The 20,202-nt window shown below is 43.5% G+C and overlaps 1 protein-coding gene across 2 annotated transcripts in view; it reads right to left on the reverse strand.

Annotated features, from left to right (window-relative positions):
- LOC134514095 (deubiquitinase DESI2-like) overlaps window positions 1-20,202 on the reverse strand; it is a 59,799-nt gene that overhangs the window by 37,676 nt on the left and 1,921 nt on the right. Inside the window, exon 1 of one of the 2 annotated variants that reach the window (XM_063331371.1) lies at window positions 17,214-17,291. The exons of the other annotated variant lie outside the window; for it this stretch is intronic. Coding sequence (XP_063187441.1) covers window positions 17,214-17,276 — 63 coding nt within the window. The 5' untranslated portion in view covers window positions 17,277-17,291. Of the gene's footprint in view, window positions 1-17,213; window positions 17,292-20,202 lie in introns of those variants that run through there. 2 annotated transcript variants of the gene reach the window in all.

Consider the following 20,202-nt stretch of genomic DNA (forward strand, 5'->3'; position numbering starts at 1 on the left):
AGGAGGAAAATTTGCCTTATGTAGCAGGTTGCACTGGGAACATTCCTTCCCCTTCCTCCCCCCCATTTGTATTTATTTCTATAAAAATCCATTAGATTCTGCAATTGCATATTGGCTCCTGTTTATTTTAGTGAAAAGAGAAATGGTTGTACATTTGTACCACGGCATGGAAATGGTATTGTCTGCCAGATGCCTCAGAGATCTGCCAAAAAATTATCCTGCATGCAGAGTAGACATCTAATCCGAACTGTGGCCAGGCTAATGTAGGAGAAAGAGGTAAGCACTGTAAATGCTTCATCTAGCTCACAACATCCTCTAATATCAAAGACATCTGCTCTCAGATTAAACTGTCCCCCTGGTCTGGCCCTGTTAAGAGCCTTCTAGATACCCAGATACCTATTGTAAGAAAACAAGGCCTTATTCAGCCCTAGCTGACAATGGCTCACCACCTTTCTCAAGAGCGGGTTGTAACTCATTTCTAGGAGTGATGCAGCACACTCCAAGCACATCCCCATTTTGATTAGTACCAAAAATAAGAGCCCGTGATCCTAATAACAGGACACTACGCACGTAAGTCATATTCCATATTCACCCAAAAATCTCACCCACCAGTGACCTAAAAAAATCACCACAGTCTTTCCAGAGTGATCCATAGGGCAGGAGAACAAGAGCAGAACTCCATACAATCAGGCTCAGCTTAGATATGGGCACAACTCCCCCAAGAGATGTACAAGAGATGTGGATCTCAGTTCTCCTGAGTTGCTTTCCTTTAAGTTGACTCTTGCAAGTTAGGGAATACAAATGGTCATAACATATAAATTAAGCTAATTATCCTGCAGACCAAGAGAAAAGAAAGATTTCTATTCCTATAACAGGGGAGTATCTGGACACTCCAGCAATGAAAGTCATGCGAGTGATGAATGGATAGGTCTGAGGCCATTCAGTTCCCACTCCATATATCTGCCTTCTCCCAAGTTAGATGGATGCATGCAAGAGGTAAACAGATTCATCAAACAAATAAGATCAGCAGCCCAGCCTGATATATTTCATGTTACGTGAAACTTCCATTTGCTCTATGAAGTATGAGTTCAGTACCATTTATATAATTTATTTTACTGCACTTCACTTTAACACCTCAAAAATCTTGCTCAGCCTCTCTTACTGAAAGAGACCAAAATGAGAAAAAAAAATAGTCAGTATAAAACTTCACAGAGGAAACAAAGTCAACCGGACATTATGGCCAAAGGAATGCTTGCATCAGTGGGAGATCTCATCCTGGAAAGGGTTAGGGTCACCAGATGGAATTAATAAACCTGTTGCTGTTTGCACACATCCTATCAAATCTACATGAAAAGTACCTCATAAACTCTTTGGAGCCAGAACTCTCTCTCTTGTTCTCTTTTATAAAGTGTCTTCCTGAAATATAGTGGAATCCCAGTTCATGGCTGGTGCTCATAGTTGGTATCACAAATAATTCATTAACAGCAGGACAAGCAGACACCAGCATGCTGTAAGCAGGAGAGCGTTATCTCATTTCACAGGAGAACATGGGTAAAACTTGCACAAGCAAATAGGATATACATGCTCATGCATCACATGTGCAAACATAAATACACTCTGTATGTATAAAACGAAGAGAACAGCAGCATTTAACTCTCTGGCTTACATGAAGTGTCCTGCTAGCGATAAACAAACATGCCCAAGAGTCCATACAAAGCCAACCATGGATAGACTGAAAATCAGCCTCCTTTCACACACACCATTTTAGTAATCAAGCCTAGAAGCAGGGCCAGTATTGCACCAAAGGTGCAGCACTGTAGATTTGTCCTTGGCCAGTCTCCTTATGGGAACAATTTTCTCCTAACCATCCTCCTCCAGAACATGGTCACTTGCACCGGAGTGCTGACGAATCCCTAGAAATGCCTATGCTTTCTGTGGCAGTAGTCAGCCTGCTCAGAGGACAGCCTCCTTCAGCAAGTTCATTACAGAAGATGCAAATTTTTAAACTCTCTCCCAGCTTACCTTATCCTCCAAAGAGCATTTGTACATTGTGAACCATGAGAAGAAATACACAGCTTGGTTTGCTACCCTTCAGCAGCACCAATTTCCAGGTAACCAAGCGTGAAAACAGTGCTGGTTTATACTAGCTCCCAGTGCATCTCTCTCTCTTTGTAAAAAACCACTACACACTGTGACACGAGCTTCATTTCTATTTTGTGTAATCTTGTAGCCATGGTTGCTACCTCACTTGAATGCTGATACTATTGGGGTTTAGGCATCTGTGCTCACAAATACCTTCTTTGCTTTCCCTTCCAACTCCATCCAAGCAAGGCACAGTCTCTTCTTCATCTGCCTGATGAGATGGCAACACACGACGGATGTGAGCAAGACCAGCCTGATGCTGAGTCGCTGCGTTGGTGCCAGTTCTAAAGAAAAACACTCCCTCCGAGAGAAAGAATACCGACTAGGTTCAGCAGAGAGACGGGACAGAGAATAACACGTTTCACATCACAAGTGAGCCTTTGGAAGATGGTTGAAGTAAACAGGAATCAGTCTTGAGTTTTAAAGCCTTAAAAGCACCCAAGCTTCAGGAAGCACCTAGACACTCCTTTTCTTCAGAGTGTGGAACCACTTGGCATTGCAGCACTCAAAGCTTAGTTCAAGCACATTCACATACCTTGGGGAAAACCCCCAAGGTATCTCGCAGAGAGCGCTGCAGACTGAGAGCTCTCTTACTGGTCGTTTCTCATCCAAGTTGTCTCAGGACCCTGTGCTTTCAAAAGGAGATGAAAACATTGTCACTAGATAGACCTAAAAAGATAAGGATAGCCTCTCCAGTAACATTTAGTTATTTCTTCAATCTTTCCTCCAATATGTCAGGAAAGTCAAGTCTGTGGGGCCAAGTGATAGCAAAGCTGTAAAAGGAGAGCTCAGACCTGACATGGCTGTTGCAGAGAAAATAGATTAAATTTTTGCATCAGAGCTTTCATGTTTCCACCAGAAGAAAACTGGTGAGGTTCCCATGCCTGATCGTCCCACTTTTATTTTTATAGAAGGAGTAGGAAGAGTGAGGAAATCAGAAGAAGCTCTGTTTAAAGTTGACATGGATGAGTGTATGATACAGGCAGACAGAATTGGCCCTGGAGGATCCCAGGGGCAGGACAAGACTTACCCAAGAGTAACAGAGGAACCTCAGGGCCAGAACAGCTGAATTACTACTGGTCATAGGCAGACTCTCATGTGAAGTGTCTCTGTGAACGGAGCAACAGAAGGTAGCAACTGTAATGCTAATCTTCAGAACAGAGGTCCAACATGAGAGACAGGAAATTACCAGTTTGCAAGGCTGGCATCTAGACTGCGTTAATTAGTAGAAGTGATAACAAAAAGATAGCATTAACAGACAATAAATGTGATCTTTTGGGTAAGGGTCAATGTGACTTCTGCGAGGGGAGGTCCTGTGACACCCATCTCTTGGTATTTGGAGAAATCAGTGATCTCATTGGCATAGTTAACTTATTTCAAAAATTTCGATTACATTCTTCAGAAAAGGTCTTTAAGGATGTAACTAGTCATGAGACAAAGAGATATGGTGGGGTTCTGCAGGTGCCGTGAAAAAAGTAGGTAGGAATTGACTTTTCAGTCAGATATTAAACCTACCAAAAGGAAGCTATAAAAAAAAATAAAAATAAATAAAAAAAGACTTGGCTTTTCACCACTAGCTGGTAGACCTGCGAACTCCCTGGCAAGGGATATTGACACAAAAGGTTACATTTGTTCAAGAGAACTCAATGGCAATAAGAGTCATCAAGGATTAGTAAAGAGACAGAGGTCAAGCTCAGGGAAGCCCCAGAGCTGAAAATGTTTGGAAGCTGTGAAAGTTGTAGATTATATTCTTGTGCCGTTGTCTCCAGTAGTGGCCACAAGTAGGCACTGAGGGAAGTCCAATAATATTGGACTAGATGGACCCTTGGTCTGAGACAGTTTTGCCATTCTTGTGTTCGTGTGTTCTTCTGTGTGAAGAATGAAGACATAGAAAGGAAGGCTTGTAAATGAGTTCTCCCATCATAACATAGTGATTTAAAAAAAAAAAAAAGTAACAGAGGTTTTATTTCCCAGAAGAGAGGGAAAGATAAAAGAGGACCTGTTTCAAACACACGCCTGAAAGACTCTGGGCAAGCCTTATGAACCACTGGAAGAGAATCTGCCTCATGCTTTGATAGTCAGGATACAGTTTAAGCAAAGGTTTTGAGATTATATTGTAATTGCCCAATTAGCTCTTGCATGCAAAAGGGATTCTCTTGCATTTATCCATATCCAGCAGGGCAGAAATCCAAAGCTTTCTGCCCGCTGTGGATTTGCTCTTCCAATTCATTAGGATTAATTTCTTCACCACCCACACAATTCTCTGAATCTCTTCCTCCCCTCCCTGCCCCATTGCCACCTGTCAAAGTTATAAAGATGATTGGTGCTTCTTAAAAGCAGCACAGAGCATCTTTATCCATCTATTTACTGACAGATGCTTCCCCCCCCTCCTTTGCTAGACTAGTTCTTTCCAAAAGCCTGCAGTCTGTCAAGCTGTCCCCAGAGCACATATGTGCATGCAATGTTTAACCACATCACCTCCTTGTAACCCCAGCGTGTATTGTAACTGTGTTCTTATCCCCCTAAAATCTAGGTAGCATTTTATTTTGACAAGTCCCAAGTAAAACATAAGATGATCTTCAAATCTGTTGGCCATCAAACTAAGTGATAACTTGCGTAAACTGGCCAGCGTAAAGACTTCAGACTGGTCCAGAACAATCATTTTTATTTCTAAAGCAGAGGATAAGTTTTGGTAGATTAACAACATGCATGCAAACCTGTTGGCAAGTCATTGGGCAGAACTAGGACTGACTATTTCCCCTTATCTCTTCCTATCTCAGTCCAAGTCTCGTACAGAGTCATGGGAAACAAGGGGGACATTAATCTTTCATGCTGTGGCTCGTCCACCCCTGTTTACTAAGTGACATCTTTTCAAAAAGCCCCTTGAATTATATTACCAGAGCTGCTCTGTAAATTAATTGGTTTGGGAAGAACCATCTCTGATCCTGTTAGCATCACAGTACAACATGAAATCCTAGGAGTTTTCTTTCAAATGGATAATCATGATAGCAACAGAAAGCCTGCACTTTCATTTTAAAAAGACTGGGCGCTGGAAGAGTGCTTCTGACCCACAGTTCCCTCCAGTGCTGGAAGCTATCCGAAATCCAGCAAAGGAGAGCACAGGTAAACCAGGAAGCCTCAATAAAATGCTTTGCTTTGAAACATCTATCGCAGTCCCTAAAAAGAAATCAGAACGTTTGCAGCAGCCACAGCTGGAGAAGAGGAAGAACAGTCTCACAAACACAACTCCACAGCAAAACCCAAGAGATGGCACAGCAACAGGGCACCTAATCATAGAATCAGAGAATGTCTCAAATTGGAAGGGACCCATAAGGATCATCAACTGCAAGTCCCAGCTCCTCACAGGACTACCTAAAACTAAACCATAATGACTAAGAGTGTCATCCAGATGCTCCTTGAACTCTGGTAAGCTTGGTGCCATGACCACTTCCCTGGGCAGCCTGTTTCAGTGACTGACCACCCTCTCAGTGAAGAACTTTTTCCTCACATCCAATCTGAACTTCCCCTGACACAGCTTCATTCCATTTCCGTGTGTCCTAGAATCAGACAAGTCAGCCTCTCTGCATGCCAGGGCAGAGTAGGAATAACAGCCTTTTCCTTCTCCAGAGAAATACCAGGAAGTACACTAGAGAAGACTGAGAAAGGATCATGCACTGGAGTGGAGAAGGCTAAGCAGATCTCTTGAGTACCCTCCTGTTCCAGCACCTGCAATGGCAGCACAACATGGAGATACTCACATTTGCTTTAAACTGGCAAGTACCATCAGCAGGCTCTGGAGCTCAGAACTGCTCAGCGGGAGCTAATGTCACCTGGGCAAGAAGCATGGCACACAGCCCCCTCGTGCTGCGCTGTTTTCTTACCCACTGTTTCTGCATCCTCAATCCCTTCAACAATATCCACCACGCTACAACACGCGTGCCTGCAATTTGCACACCATCGTCGCGAGTTACTTAGGCTTTCCTGACAGAATTAAATGAATAGCAAATTGAGCACTGTCTTTCCCTCCCCCTTACTTCGCTCTCCCCTTGCTTTTGTACGTGCTGAAGTAGAAAGCTTCCTCTGAATCAGATTTCAGCTGTCAGAAAGCCAGCGGTTTTCTCCTAGGAAGTCTGGGTGCTAACGACAGAAATAGCAGCTGCCTCTAAACACTTCATCTGCTCTATGCGGTCAAAGGGCAGTAAAAGCCAAGGCTAGGAGCAGGTGTGTGTGTGGGCTGACTGATTGCAGAACCTCCCCGCACCCGGCTCCCCAGGCAGGCTCTGGTGGGGAAGGGAGGGGGACCATCCATGACTGACAGGAAGGCCAGGGACAGCCGCCCAGGCAGCAGGGGTGAGGCTGCAACAGGGCAAGCGCTCAGCCGGGCGCAGGACAGGCGGGGGCTGCCCCTCAGCCCACCGCCCAGAAACCCTGCTTCTGCCTCCCGTTCCCACAGGATTCACGTCAAGCCGGGCAGTTACACCTCAGATGCCAGAAAGCGGTTAGTTTTAACCTCCCAAGCATCCCGCAAGCATCTCCTCCCACCCCAACAAGAGCACGCTTTCTCTTCTTACACGTAGGACAACCCAAGGCAAAGAGATTGAAGTGGCTTGCTAGAACTGCAGATGAATTGGGATCTAGGACTAAGGCTTTGGTATTTCTTTTTCCCAAAATCCAGTGCTTTACTTGAAATAAAGGTTTGCTTGTTCTCGGCTAGGGTCCAAGGACATGCTTTGTTGGCAGCATTACACAATCTATTTAGAGATTTTTGATTCCCACATGTTCAAAGCACTTGTACTTTTCACTAAACACCGTGGTGTCATTGAACACGATGTTATGTTTGAACTGAAAGGAGGAAAAAAACATCTCCATCTATCATTACACGCAAATAAGAGTCAGGCTTCTACAATCATGCTATCTTAGTAGAGAATGAAATATGAGTAAGCTTGACCCTTGCTGTACTAATTAGTGATGATCTATCATCAATTTACTGAGACAAAAAAGCACTCTGTCAGATCCACCATCACTTCTTTCACTCTGCATGAAGGCATCCTGGGATAGAAGGAAGGGTGGAAGAGAACACAGAAGTACCTGAGCACCTAATCATGTCACAGGGACACTAAAGAGCACAGTTGAAGTCATATGTATGGTCTTGTTTTAATGAGTTCACTTACCTGCATCACCCAAGACTTACCACCATTGGCTTTTAAATGGTGGCAGGAAAGTATAATGTTCCCTCCACTTGTCAGCTTCAGCAACTTATCAGAAACATGTTCTTACTGGAGAGAGCCTTTGGAATACTCCAGAAAACTTTTGCAAAGTGCACAGAGGCTGGCAGTGTTTAGTGAGAGCTACCACTGCGACAAGTGCCAGCTGCAGGCTTTGCAAGATAGTTTAATGAAGGGATCTTCTGCCACATTGCTAAGAGATGCTTCAGGACCTTTCTTTTTATTGGGGTGGTCCTGAGAGTATGGCATTACTTAAAACGTATCTTATGCGGACAGGCAGAAAAAAACAAATTTATTCCTTGTAAAAACTGCCCTAGAAATGTGTGGAAAGTAGCCAGTATTTTAGTTGGTTTTCAGATCTGCTTCAACGTATGTTATCAAAACTCAACCAGAAATAAAGTGCCGGTGCCATTCCACTGCCACTAGAATACTGCCAGATAGAAGGAGCTGGGGGTCAGGTTCTCATGTCTGAATACTCCCAACAGTAAAAAGTGCCTTGATACAAGCTGAGTGATTTTCTTCTTTCATGCCTACTCTCTGCTCAAGCTCTCTCTTTCAGACTAGCCTACAACCTGAATACGGAGAGCAGGCAAGGCCTAGAGCCCCATACAAGCTCACGTGTCTCACTGTTTCTAGAGCAATGGTAAGCAGCAATGGTAAGGGAGCTAAATATATGGGTGTTTTTCCTAGTAGGTGCTCATAATGGGCAATATCCCTACACTGCAGTAGTATCACAGTTCTAAACATATCCAATGGTACAGCACTGGTTCTGTCGCAGGATCCATCGTACAACCTTTCTCTTCTGGTCTCCCCAGTTCGCGCACTTATTGCCCCTGCTAGCACCAGGTCATCTGGTGCGGGGCTCGGATGGGATAAATATCACTTCTGGGTGCTTAAGTTCTTAGACAGAACAACAACTTTACAAACAATGAGTGTCAGGGCGCTAAGATGTTTCTGACTCAACTGATAAAACAGTTCTCCATGCTTCATGGGCAGTTCAGATGCTTGACATAAGGGATATTGTGATGATTAATAATTAACTGGCTGGAGACACTAAGAGCCCAAGGACAGATGCCTCCGGGAGCTGAGGCTGCACTTTGCAGGAAGGAGGGAGGGGAGCTGGTAGGGCAAGAAGGTGACAAGGTCGGTGTGCCCCTGGATGTCAGCAGCCTTTTTGAGACACTTTGCCTTTTGTCCCCCAACACAGAAGAAAGGTATTATCCTGCACTTCTCCAGGTGGCTTCCACTATCCTAGCCACTGGGGGACCAGAGCAGCAGCGATCCCTGCCAATTCCTGGTGACAACTCACCTAAATGAGATTCATCATTAGAAGCTACATTCATGTATTTAATAGGCTTCAACATCGGCTCTAATGAGACACCTCTGAGACCTCGGGAGAGGTAACAGACAGCTGGAAACATGCTTCAAAGCGTGGGTATGAGAAGTAGAATTCAAGTTCAGAGGTACCAAGTACAGGATTTTTAAGCACCTGATGTGTTAGAGACTATTAAATTGTTCTTTACGCTAACTTTAAAATCTCCATCTGCATAAGTTTGTTTGATCCAGCAAACAGCTTTAACTGTATCAGGATTATCCAAGAGAGCAGCTGCAATAGGCGCTGAACTGCATATCTTAGAGTAATTACACATTACAAAGGGAATCCTTGAAGCATTTCAATAACATGGCATGTTACAAGCGGAACTTAAAAAGCCACAGATGGATGCTAGGAGGATCCTAGCATAACTTTACTGCAGTGGTGGATTTGGAAGATAGGATGTCACTTTTATTCCAACTTGCTTCCTGCTTCCTTGCCTTTCTCTCAGAAGCAGAGGTTGTTTTAAAGAGCGTTGAAAAAGTCCGAGTTCTGGTTGATCCTGTGAGGTTGAAGTCTGTGAAAGAGAGAAGTATAAAGAGTCTCTCCCTCCCCATCCCCCTTTTCTCTTGCCTTCCGATTCAGGTCTCAGGTGAAGTGTTCCCTCCCATTAGCTCTGCCTGAATACAAAGGACAGAAGAATATGCTCAGCAGTCAGGGGGACATATGACCAATCCAATTAATAAGAGGGTTCCGGGACAAAAGCCTTTCTGTCCTCCCTTGCCCCTCAAGGGTTGCCTGGCTTTGCCAAGGCCTCTGGCTACCATGGTGCAGAGCATCTCCTGCCAGAAGCACTCGGCTCAAGGGAGGAGACAGAATTTGACTCGGACAATAAAAACATCTGAAATTTTCATGGATCCCTGTGGTTTGCATTTTTTTATCCTTCCAGAGGCTTTTGCTCAGCAGAAGTCACAGCTCTTTTGCTTGTATTATGAGACCCACAGGGAAAAAAAGGATTTGTAGTACTTCCTTTCTTCTGGTCCCAAGAACACCTGAGCTTGAAATGGACCCATTTATTTTGCCCCCGTTTCTTCTTGGCTTACACTGGAATGAATCTGTTCTGTTCCAATTCAGTACAACGCATTGGCCCCCAATATTCTCACAGCAGGAAGCACGTGAGGCACGCTTCTCCAGCAGCAGAAAATAGAAGAGGTCTATTCCACATCCCAAAGAACTGCCAAAGAGAAGACAGCCAGCTGTGTTGGATAACGAGCAGCCATAAAAATTAGAGTGAACAAGGGCACAGCAAATGGCACTGCAATCAAGAACAATGAATGTTAGATCTGGAGACAGATGGTGGGTGGATTTCAGCTCGGGACATGCATTTTTATCTCTGGCCTCTGCAGATTTGGAAACCTCCAGCACTGCCTTCCCACCTTTCTACAATGCCTCCATCACAGAGGGACTCTAAAGATGTACCAGCCTGTGTATTCTTAGTGCTGGGACAGACTCAGAAAAAAGGCTGCACAATTGACTCTCCAGGTTAGGTAGCCAGTTAAGGAGGAAAGGGCAGAAGAGATCCTCTCAGGGCAACAAAAGAACTGTCTAAAAATGCCCTGAATGGAAACAAAGCAATAGGAAGAGGGAAGAGCAAGGTTAGCCTCTACTTACCAGGAGAAGCAAGTGCTTTCTGCTTGTACCTGATAACCAGGAGTCCAGACACTTGTCCAGGCCAACTTTCTAATCACCTCAGCCTGCCAGAGGGGATTTGGCTCTCCACCTGCCTCAGAGGGAAGCAGCATGGTCACCCTCTCAATAGTGTATCTGGAGCCAGGCCTTCACAGTCCTTTGTGGTGAAACAGTTTTCTTCATACAAAGTAAAGAAAAGACTCCTTTCATTTAAAACACATACTCAGTGGGCCAGAGAACAAGTGTGAGTAACACTAGAGCCTGGCTCCAGCCTGGACACCCTCCTGGAATAGCTAGGATCCACTGGAAACATCCTCTCTTCCGCTGAGCATTTCAAACAAAACCTAAATGTTTTGACACGAGAGACACGGAACAACCAAATCCAGGGTTTCCTGCTGTCTGCTTCTATGGCAGACCTGCATGAAGGGGCAGTTGAGTTTGAGTCCCTCAGGGCTTTTAACCAGGTCTCTGTCACTCCAGATGCATCAGCACACTAGATGGTAGAAGTCAAATGCAGTACTACTGATCCTCCCCGAGCACATAAGTAGCACTCATGTCAGAACAGGGCATGTGATGCCATCTCAAATGCCCTAAAATATTCAAGACATCTCTACAAAGTTGATAAGCTATGAAACAGGATCCATGAGGGAATAGACCGGGACCTTTCCGGAGAGGAAGCCAGAGAGCCTACAATGGCCCTTGATATCTGTGCTTAGGCAGATGAATGGAGCCTTTCATTTTCTAGATAAGTGATTTGCTAAGAAAGCACCTCAGCCCTGCCTGGAAATACCTACAACCTAGGCCTCTTCTCCCGAGGTTAGAAGAAACCTGCTGAGGCTCTTGCCTCAAGTACTACCCAAGAGTGCAGATTAATGACAGAGGTAATGACTTATCAGATTAGTGTCATGTTTAACCTCTTGGTCCTCTCTTTCTGTCACTTCTCACATTCACCAGTCTAATCCAGAGCTGGAGGAAATGACAAATACAGGGCAATTATAAAATCACCTGCTCCAAGTGGTCCCAAACAGGGCAAGGCACACAGATCAGCCAAGAGCAGATGTCTAGAAGAATATTGTGTACCTAGGGAAAGCTAACTTATGGAGAAGCCAGTAAGACTGCATGGAAAGCACAGTAACAGATTCATGGTTGAAGCTTCATCAAACCATGTTATCAACAGAGTTTATGCTGTGCCAGGTCCTCCATCTCCCAGAGATGTAGATCTATCAGTAGTCACATGGCATTCGACCCATGTGTTGACCCACATGCTGAAGGCACTTAGTAAACAGGCTGAAATGCTTTCAGCATTTCTAGCATCTGACACTTGCTTCTGTAGATAAGCATTCCTATGTATTAGAGATCATTTGTAACCACAGCATTTCTTCTTCCCTTATCATTGCTTTTCCAGACACATTAAGATTCATTACTGAAAAACTAAGTTACCAATTAAAACAGTTTTCCACTCTTAGGACGTAGCCTCATATTTTGCTCTGAGATGAGAAGTCTCACAGATTCACGTGCTGATTAGATAAAGCTCTGAAGTAAGGAGATATCTACTTTCACTCCTCTAGATCTCAAATACTCAAGAACATCCAGTGTTTACGCAGAATGGTATCAAACATTTTTTTTTCTTTTCTAACCGTGTGAGTTCATTTGCTACAGAAATAATCATCAGCCTTGTGAATTTTGCTTCTTTTCTTCCCCAGCAGAAATATAGAATTTATTTATTGATTGATCCCTGCCTCTCTCCCCAGCTTAAGCTACGTCATCTTGGCATAATGACAGGAACAGGAGAGACTGAAACAAACAATTAGAATAAGGGCAACCCAGGTCACTAACGTGGCTTTCGGCCCTAGGACACCCATTTAAATTCAGTTCATTGCACTAATACACAACTATATACCTGCCCATCACCACACTTGGAAATGGATTTGACAGCTCTTCCAACTTAGTAGCTCTGTTTCTATCACTAATGCTCAGCTGTGCCCAGCAGAAGCTCCCACCGCATGCATAACTGGTCCCTGTGGGCTGCCACAGTAGGAAGCTGGATGACCAGCTGAGCCATGACACCAGAGCAGCTCAACCTATACACCAGGGATGAGGTACAAAAGGCAGAAGGGGTCTGCTTTGCTACTGCCAGCGTAAATTTATTTGGTAGGAGAGTGACAGTCTCCAGTACTGTCGACACATCAGCTTTCATCAATACTAAGAGGGTTTTGTTTGGTTTTGGGTCTTGTTTGTTTGTTTTAAAGAATAGCCAAGTGACAGCCTAATGAGCCAGAGGCTAAATCTTGCTGACAGAAGTGTCACGTTCTAAAAGGAGTCTGCCTTGCTGTCTGGGGAAATGCCAAAAAGCACCACAGAAAATTCACTGGAAACCAGCTTCCATATGGTTTCAAGAGGAAACAATCATTTCTCTCAGAGTTGCTCAGAGACAGGCCAGGGGACTGTGACTTTGCCTGTAGATGGGGTTAAAGGGCAACTTCCCGTAGCAGCAAAAGTTTTCTGTATTTCTAGGTTAGAGCTGACCTTACTTTGAGCCCCTGGGCTTACACCTGAAATCCTGCCCATAAGACTCCTGATTCCGCAAGACTTCAGCCTGCCTTGAGGGACATTAAGTCAGATAGTCACCTGCAGGAACTGACTCAAGAGCACTGATGTGGGAACCGGGCTAACGACAGGGCCTGTGAAGCTTTGCTCCAGAAGCAGAGTTCACACGTTTTTTACACTGTGTTATCTTTCCTAGGTTCTCCTCACTCATAAGGTTTTCTTATGTTTGCTGATCTAAAGCAGAGCATGTTGTGGAGCAGTTTTCCTAGCGCATGCAGGACTAGCAGAAGTGAGAACTCCCACGTTGCCCTGGATGAGTCAGTTCAAGTCAGTCCTCAGGGCAACAGAGCACTGGTTCAAGGAGCTTTCTGATGGGATGAATGCCGTAGCTGGAGATAGCAATGCTCTGTGTACAGTCAAGAGATAGCTCTTAAAACAGTTCACGCATAAGGACGGGGTAGTCAGCTAAAGAACCGCAGAGCTGGAGAAGATCAGCAGTAACATGGACAGGTAGCCAGCTTGTCACCCTGACAACATCAAAACAGACTGTTCCCCTGATGGATAACAGATCTCCAGGCTGTTGCTAAGACAACAAAAATCTATTTATTATGCATAAATGGGCACACTTCATCGCTGGACTTATTAACACAGGCCATGCCACTTACTCTTTAGCTTCTTAATTGGTTTAGATCAGATGCCATGTTTGGATTCCTTCTTCTTGAAGGAATGGACTCAGCTGCAGCTCAGTGAATTAGATTTTTTAATCTTTTCTTCCTCCAATTTATTTCCTCTCTCCAAAGATGCAAGAGAGAAGGGATGTCTAGTTGCATTTCATCATTTTCTCACAGGCTTGAACCAGGCACTGACTGCAACACAGTGCTCTGCATCACCAAACCGCTTTCCTTTTCCCTCTGCTCCTGAGTTCAAGCAGGGCAAGGCAGCAATCCCTATGACTGGCCTGCCTGAGGTCAGCCTGTTGTCACTCAAATTAAATTGAGGCAGTCCAGGAGGAAAAGAGAAGCAGAAACAAAGCCGAGTTTTCCTCACCTGCACACACTGCCAGACTGTACAGCCTGATTTATTTGAAAACTCTAACGTACTGCCACCAGATGCCACCAGATTTGCCATAACACTTTTTTTTTTTTTAATTATTGGTTTGGGTTTTTTTCAAAGTCAAGAACGTTTGCACTGGGAAACGTTGCATCCAAGAAAAGTGAAGCAGTCTGGATAGCCCTCTCATATCTTGCGCTCAGGACTCTGCTGACCTCCTGTGAAAGCAGCTTTCTCTGCCTCCTGTATTAGCAGTCTATCTGGTCTCTTTGGCCTCTAACCAAGGGTCTTCCCAGAGAGTTTTTGGGCCCGTACTAACAAGTGTCTTAGTATGACATTACTGTTACCGATTTTGCATTACTTTACCTAAGCGATTATGAACCCTGGACCTATTATGCAGTATAAGCATAATTTAACTGTCTAAACTCAGTCCTACAAAAAACCCCAACCAACAACAAAACCAAGCCAAAACAAAAACAGCACAGAAGGCCAACTTAAAGCTCTAGGAAGGCACAGAAAACAAGCATCTGAGATCTACATGGTCCCTCACACTACCTGTGACTGTGACTGGCAGTATGTTCAACTACTCTTAGAAACAAAGACAGTTTAGCACCTACCTAGGACATGTTGTAGCACTGTGGAGAACCCATTACTAGACACCAGACACCTGCTATCTCACCATTCTGTTTTGTTACCTAGTACGCTGTACTTGATACAGTTTGAAGACAGCAGAATGAATAAAGGCTCTGGATAAATTAAGAGTCAGTGATAAAGTAAAAAGTAAAATCCCAAGGCCAAAATCTTCTCCTTTTCCTTCAGGAATGTAAGGATTTACCTTGACCTATCCCCACAAAAAGCCTGTGAACAAGATTAAACACCCTTAGCCAGGGCTTATTCATGGAAGAGGGAATTCTTATGACCTTTGAGAGTAGACACAGAATAAATAAGAACATGATACACCTACCAAGCCCTTCCAAGAACATGGCAAGCTTTTGAGTGAACAGTGTGTTTTGGAGAACTAAAATGATTCAGACTTGGCAAATAGTTTTGGCCAGAGATGACTGGCAAATATTTTAAGGAAGAGTCAAAACATTTCATTTAATGTGATTTAAAAAGTGGTGATTTTGTTTCAGAACAACTTTATATATATATATATATATATATGTATTAGGAATTGCCAGAATTTAATTAAAATCTCCCAAAAGAAATATTTCAAATTTTGCTCTCTGTTTGTTAAATACATTCAGTTTGGTGAACATATAAGGGAGGAAAAAGAAAGAAGAGATCCTAGTGACTCTCTAGCACTTAATCTTTCAAGACCACAAGTTGCTCTATTGACTTAGAACATCTCCTCAGCTCATTGCAGCAAGAAACTCCACAGCTATCAACCTACTTGACAAAAAAGTCTCCTTGCTTTCCATGTGGCTTCCTGGAACAGCAAATAGAGTCAGGTGATGCTGCACTTCTCCACACACGGCAGCTCACAAACAACGAACGAATAGTGCAGACATGGGACCACCACCTGCAATAGGATTTCTCACTCTTCTGACTAAGGGAGTTGAGAGCATCTGAGACCTCTACTAACAGTAATCACAAACATGTTGACATTTTTCTGAGTAACAAGACTTATTCTTTCCTCCGGAGAGATAATAAAATGTTCCATGATCTAGTCAGTGCTTAAAACAATCATTTCACAGAATGAAGTGCTCTGCTTGCAATCCTGTTGCTGTTTCTAAAATTGATTCAAAGGCTCCTTACAAACTGAAGCTAGAGGTACAAAGCACCTGTATTCCTTCAGTCCCAAAGCATTTAATTATAGTGGCCAAGAGCCTCACTCTGTCTTTTCCACTTGCATAAGAAGCCAAAAAGGGATGCTAGGATGCTACGTTTGTGCTGGTTTTCAATGGTACACACAGGTTGTCACCTCCAAATCACATGTGAGCAATGGGTGTTAAAGCAAAATGCTGAAAATGCCAGATCTGAAAAGCGCAAAAGGAAAAATAACTCCCACCTCCATAATATTCTTTTGTATCAGAGAAACCTGATTAAAGCACTGAAGTTTTATGTATTTATTCTATGGTCATACAGATCCTATAGCTTTACACCTTTTCTCACCTTAGCTGGTGTGTCCTCTTCACACAGGGACTCTCTCACAATCCTTTTCTCAGAGCACAAAAACAAAACCCAGGGTCTATTGCAGAGTCCCACATAGAGGTTCCCACACCAAAACTGCTTGTCCAAAAATCCTCCCTCCCTCGTGGGACTGACAGAAAAGCCAGACCACTTCTTTCAACTTCCTCTTGACCCAGCACCCTCCCGGTCCCTGAGCCCAGCTCTATGTGTAAGCAACTGTACGATGACAGACATTTGTAGAGACAGATGGAAACAACCTCATCAGAGCTCTTGTCCCCACCTAAGGCACGCATAGGCTGCGATCATCCTCTGATCAGCCTCTGCTGGAGGACCACAAGCTGATTTGCTACACAGAGCATGGTCAATGTTTCTTAGTGGTGCAACTGAAACTACTTTTCCTCTCCCAAGGAGGAAGATAAACTCATTGCAAACCCTTATGGTTTGTAACATCTTCTTCCTCCTTTTCTCCCTCCCCAGAAATGCTGCCCTCTGTGCAGATGCAGCCTCCCAGGATGCTCTGTTCCACTGCACCAATGAAAATCAAGAGTGAGATTCATTTTCCTGGAACTCTTGGAAACTACATGCATGACTATAAGATTTTAGAGCCTCAGCCCAAAATGCGACCCCTACTTCAACACAGGCTGCTTGCCATAATATCACAAACACAAATCAGGGGCCTTTATCACTGCTGTGGAGACAAGAATGCTATAGTGTTTGTTTTTCTGTCAGTGCCACTTGGATGATCCACTCAGCGATGTGATGGAGAAATCAAATCAATGACACCATCACCTAGCGATCAGCGAAACAATAGAGACCCCAGTCAGTCACCTGCAGGGCCGTCTTTTGCCATCAGCCATTGTCTTTCAGCCATTTAGCTGTCAAATGACATAAATTATATAAAGAACTGAAAGAATATGGGAGGACCATTATAAATAATTACATTTTGGCTGCCGGCTACCTCTCTGAAGTTGGAAGTCACAGGCAAAAATCTCAGAGCTAGTGTGTCTACAGTGATCTGAATCTTATTTCCCTCTCATTCACTCCAGAGAGGATGACTAGTAATGCCAGTGGAATCAATGGAATAACAGTGGGACAAGGCTGAGAAAGAGACTCACCCCTCTCATCCAAAGAGACCCTACATCATTGCTCCTTGGCTCCCTGCTGACCAGGGCTCTCATTCTCCTCTGCAGCACATCTCAGGGGCTCATTTTCTCCAGCATAAAGAGTAAGCAAAAATACCAGTAGATCAAAATGACAGTTTTGCATGTTATCAGCTGCAAAGACAGTGGAAATTCAAGACAAGCATATCTGTAATAGAAGAGGGACAGCAGTGATATGAATATCTTTGCTTTCAATTTGATAGCATGACTGTGCTATGCAATAAGCTGAAAATATTATGAGAGCCCCCAACTTGAATCTCCGCCAAGTGAACTATTTTTAGTGGAGTGTGTTTAGCTTGCTTGTTAAAGTTTTAAACCCAGGCAATAATTGCAGTTACTCTTCTGTCTGATTTAAGTAGGCAACATTTATTAACGTACAGTGATTAAGTCAACTATTCCAAAGTAAGCCCCAAAGACTTAAAGCGATGAGGAAACAGGGTGATATCCTGGCTGAAGAAAGTCAGCCCTGTGATCTGAGTAAGATCTGATCCATGATAAACAGCTTATTAAGGCAGAGTGGAGGGAAGAGAGCTACAGGTTATGAAGGGGAATTTGATTTATTAATTTGAAGGCAAACTGGTAACTAACTGATCAGAGCAAACTCTGTCATAGATTTTATAGACCCAGTTATCTCATGCAGGTCTCCAAACAGCTGTTGGCTTAGAGTAAGTCTATGCAAGAGCTGGATTCAGATTGGGAAAGAGATTCATCCATGATCAACCCCCTGATCCAGTTTTCTATTCTGTGTTCACACGTACACCTTAAATAAGAATTCAGTACCCTGCATATTCACTCTTTAAAATGTCTTGGTTGAGCAGTAAACAAAACAACCTCCTGCCCTGTTTGTTTTGCAAGTTTACAGGTGTGTACAAGCTCTTTAGCAATAGATTAAACAGGATATAATCACCCTGCATGCTGAGGGTGAGGGAAGTTGCTTTTGATGACGATATTCTGAACACTTGGAATACCCAGTGATTTTCACTCAGTTCTTTTATGCTGAAGAAAATAAGTCTACAAATAGATCTACCTGCTTCAGCTATTTGTGCAAAACACCTCATTAAATAAAAGCACTTTTTTCCTAAAGAAGCTTGGTACATATCCAATGGGTAAAAGGATAAATGGCTATAACCTTTGAATACACAAGACAACACAGAGTGGGTATTTCATAGCTGCACAAAGCCCATAATTGAACTTCTGCCCTAGGGGTAAGTTTTCCAGCAGTGTAAGTGCTTCCAGATGCCATACAGGGGTCATGTTCCTTGTCAGGAAAGCAGAGCTTTACATCCAGTTAATTGTTATCCCCAGCTGTCTTTTTCTTTTTTTTTTTTCTTCCATTGAGGCTAGTTTTCCAACAGTCATTCAAGCAAATGTGCTCATTTCCCAGTTCCCCCGCAATTCCCCACCACAGTGTAACAAAGTGCAGATTTTGCGTGGCTACATTCCAAACTCCGTGGTGTTAAAATCATAGCAGCAATGGAAAAGCATGTAGCCTCAATAATCATAATGTAGGACTTGAACTAGAGGTGACTCAGTGGTAGTCAAGCAGATGCTATATGAAAATAGAACGGTTTCTATGTACAGAGTGGTTAACCCATGGAGTTAGTACTCACACACGAAGGTTTTCATGGCTTGCTAAGCAGCAAAAATTACTCAGGCTGAATTAAACTGATGACCTCAATTCAGCTCACTGTGTCTGGGTGCCCATCTCAGAACACAGTGACCACGAACAACAAGTCCCTTCTCCCATATTTCCTTTGGGCTTCATCTTTGGTGTCACACGAAAAAAAGGCGAAAACTATGTCCATCCAGTATTCGGATCTCTTCAGCTCAAAAAAAAAAAATATTTGCTGATTTGGGACAGCTCAACAGTGGCTGAGACAGGAAAGTTCAGACCACAGCCTGCTGCAGAACAAACTAAAAAAATTGCAAGGAAGACAGTGGACATAATAAAAAGGCAACACAGGCCCTTTACCTTCCTCAAAGTACTAATGAGAAACTCTTGTGTGTGCATTTGTAATCCCAGTCCCTTGTTAACAAGCACTAGCTACCACCTGCTTGGGTTACCAGACTTTTGGGTTGAAGAACAGCCTGGGGGAGTTCACAGTTCAGGCTGCCGAGCAACTGACCATTAAACACTCAAGACTTAAGTCTAGGGAAGGATTTTACCAACTTGCTCAATTTTACCAATGATATCTCTGAAAGAGGCAGCTTCAGGTCATTGTAGTTGTGCTTTTCATACTGTCCTTCAATACAGACACAGTCCTACCTAAATAGCCCTTACCACTCTTTCTTCCCTCAGAAAACAACCCAGCTTTTTTAGTCAACAAAAGATCACTTAATCGTTGTAATAAGAAGAGGTTTGACATTTACAGCAACCCACTGCTAATCTCTTTGGTGTCTATTCTCTGGATTCCCCCAACAGGGAAACCCACACTATTCTGTGGGCTTCCTGTTGAAAGTTGTCACTGCCTGATGCCAAAAAACAAATATATGCCATAATCTTAAAGGTCTGGAGCTAGCTATTTAGAGCTCAGCAAGCACCTGGGCCTCATAACATTGTATGTACATTACATTTTTGGAAGATCTGAAAACTAGGGATTTTTTTTTATCATTAGCTCACAAACAAAAAACAGAGGGAAAGTATATCATCATCAAAATGTTCTTCTTCTGTCATACCTCTCCTAAGCTTCTGTCAGACCAGAAAGCAAACAGGTTGTGCCAAGCCGCCTTCTCTTTGAGGACTTGTGCCAAGGATAGGATTTTGATCTTCTGATTTGTTATCACAGATAATTCCCACTCACATTCCCCCTTGCAAGAGGAGAGCAAGGAAAGCCACTTGCTACACTGTGAACTTTCAGGAAACATTGCTGAGCAGCATGTCAGCATGTGCTCCTCCCTGTGATGAAACTTCACCAGTTCAGACGATTTCTTACTCCTGTTGTTG

The sequence above is a fragment of the Chroicocephalus ridibundus genome, chromosome 4 (assembly GCF_963924245.1).
Source record: "Chroicocephalus ridibundus chromosome 4, bChrRid1.1, whole genome shotgun sequence".
In the NCBI taxonomy this organism is placed as follows: Eukaryota; Metazoa; Chordata; class Aves; order Charadriiformes; family Laridae; genus Chroicocephalus; species Chroicocephalus ridibundus.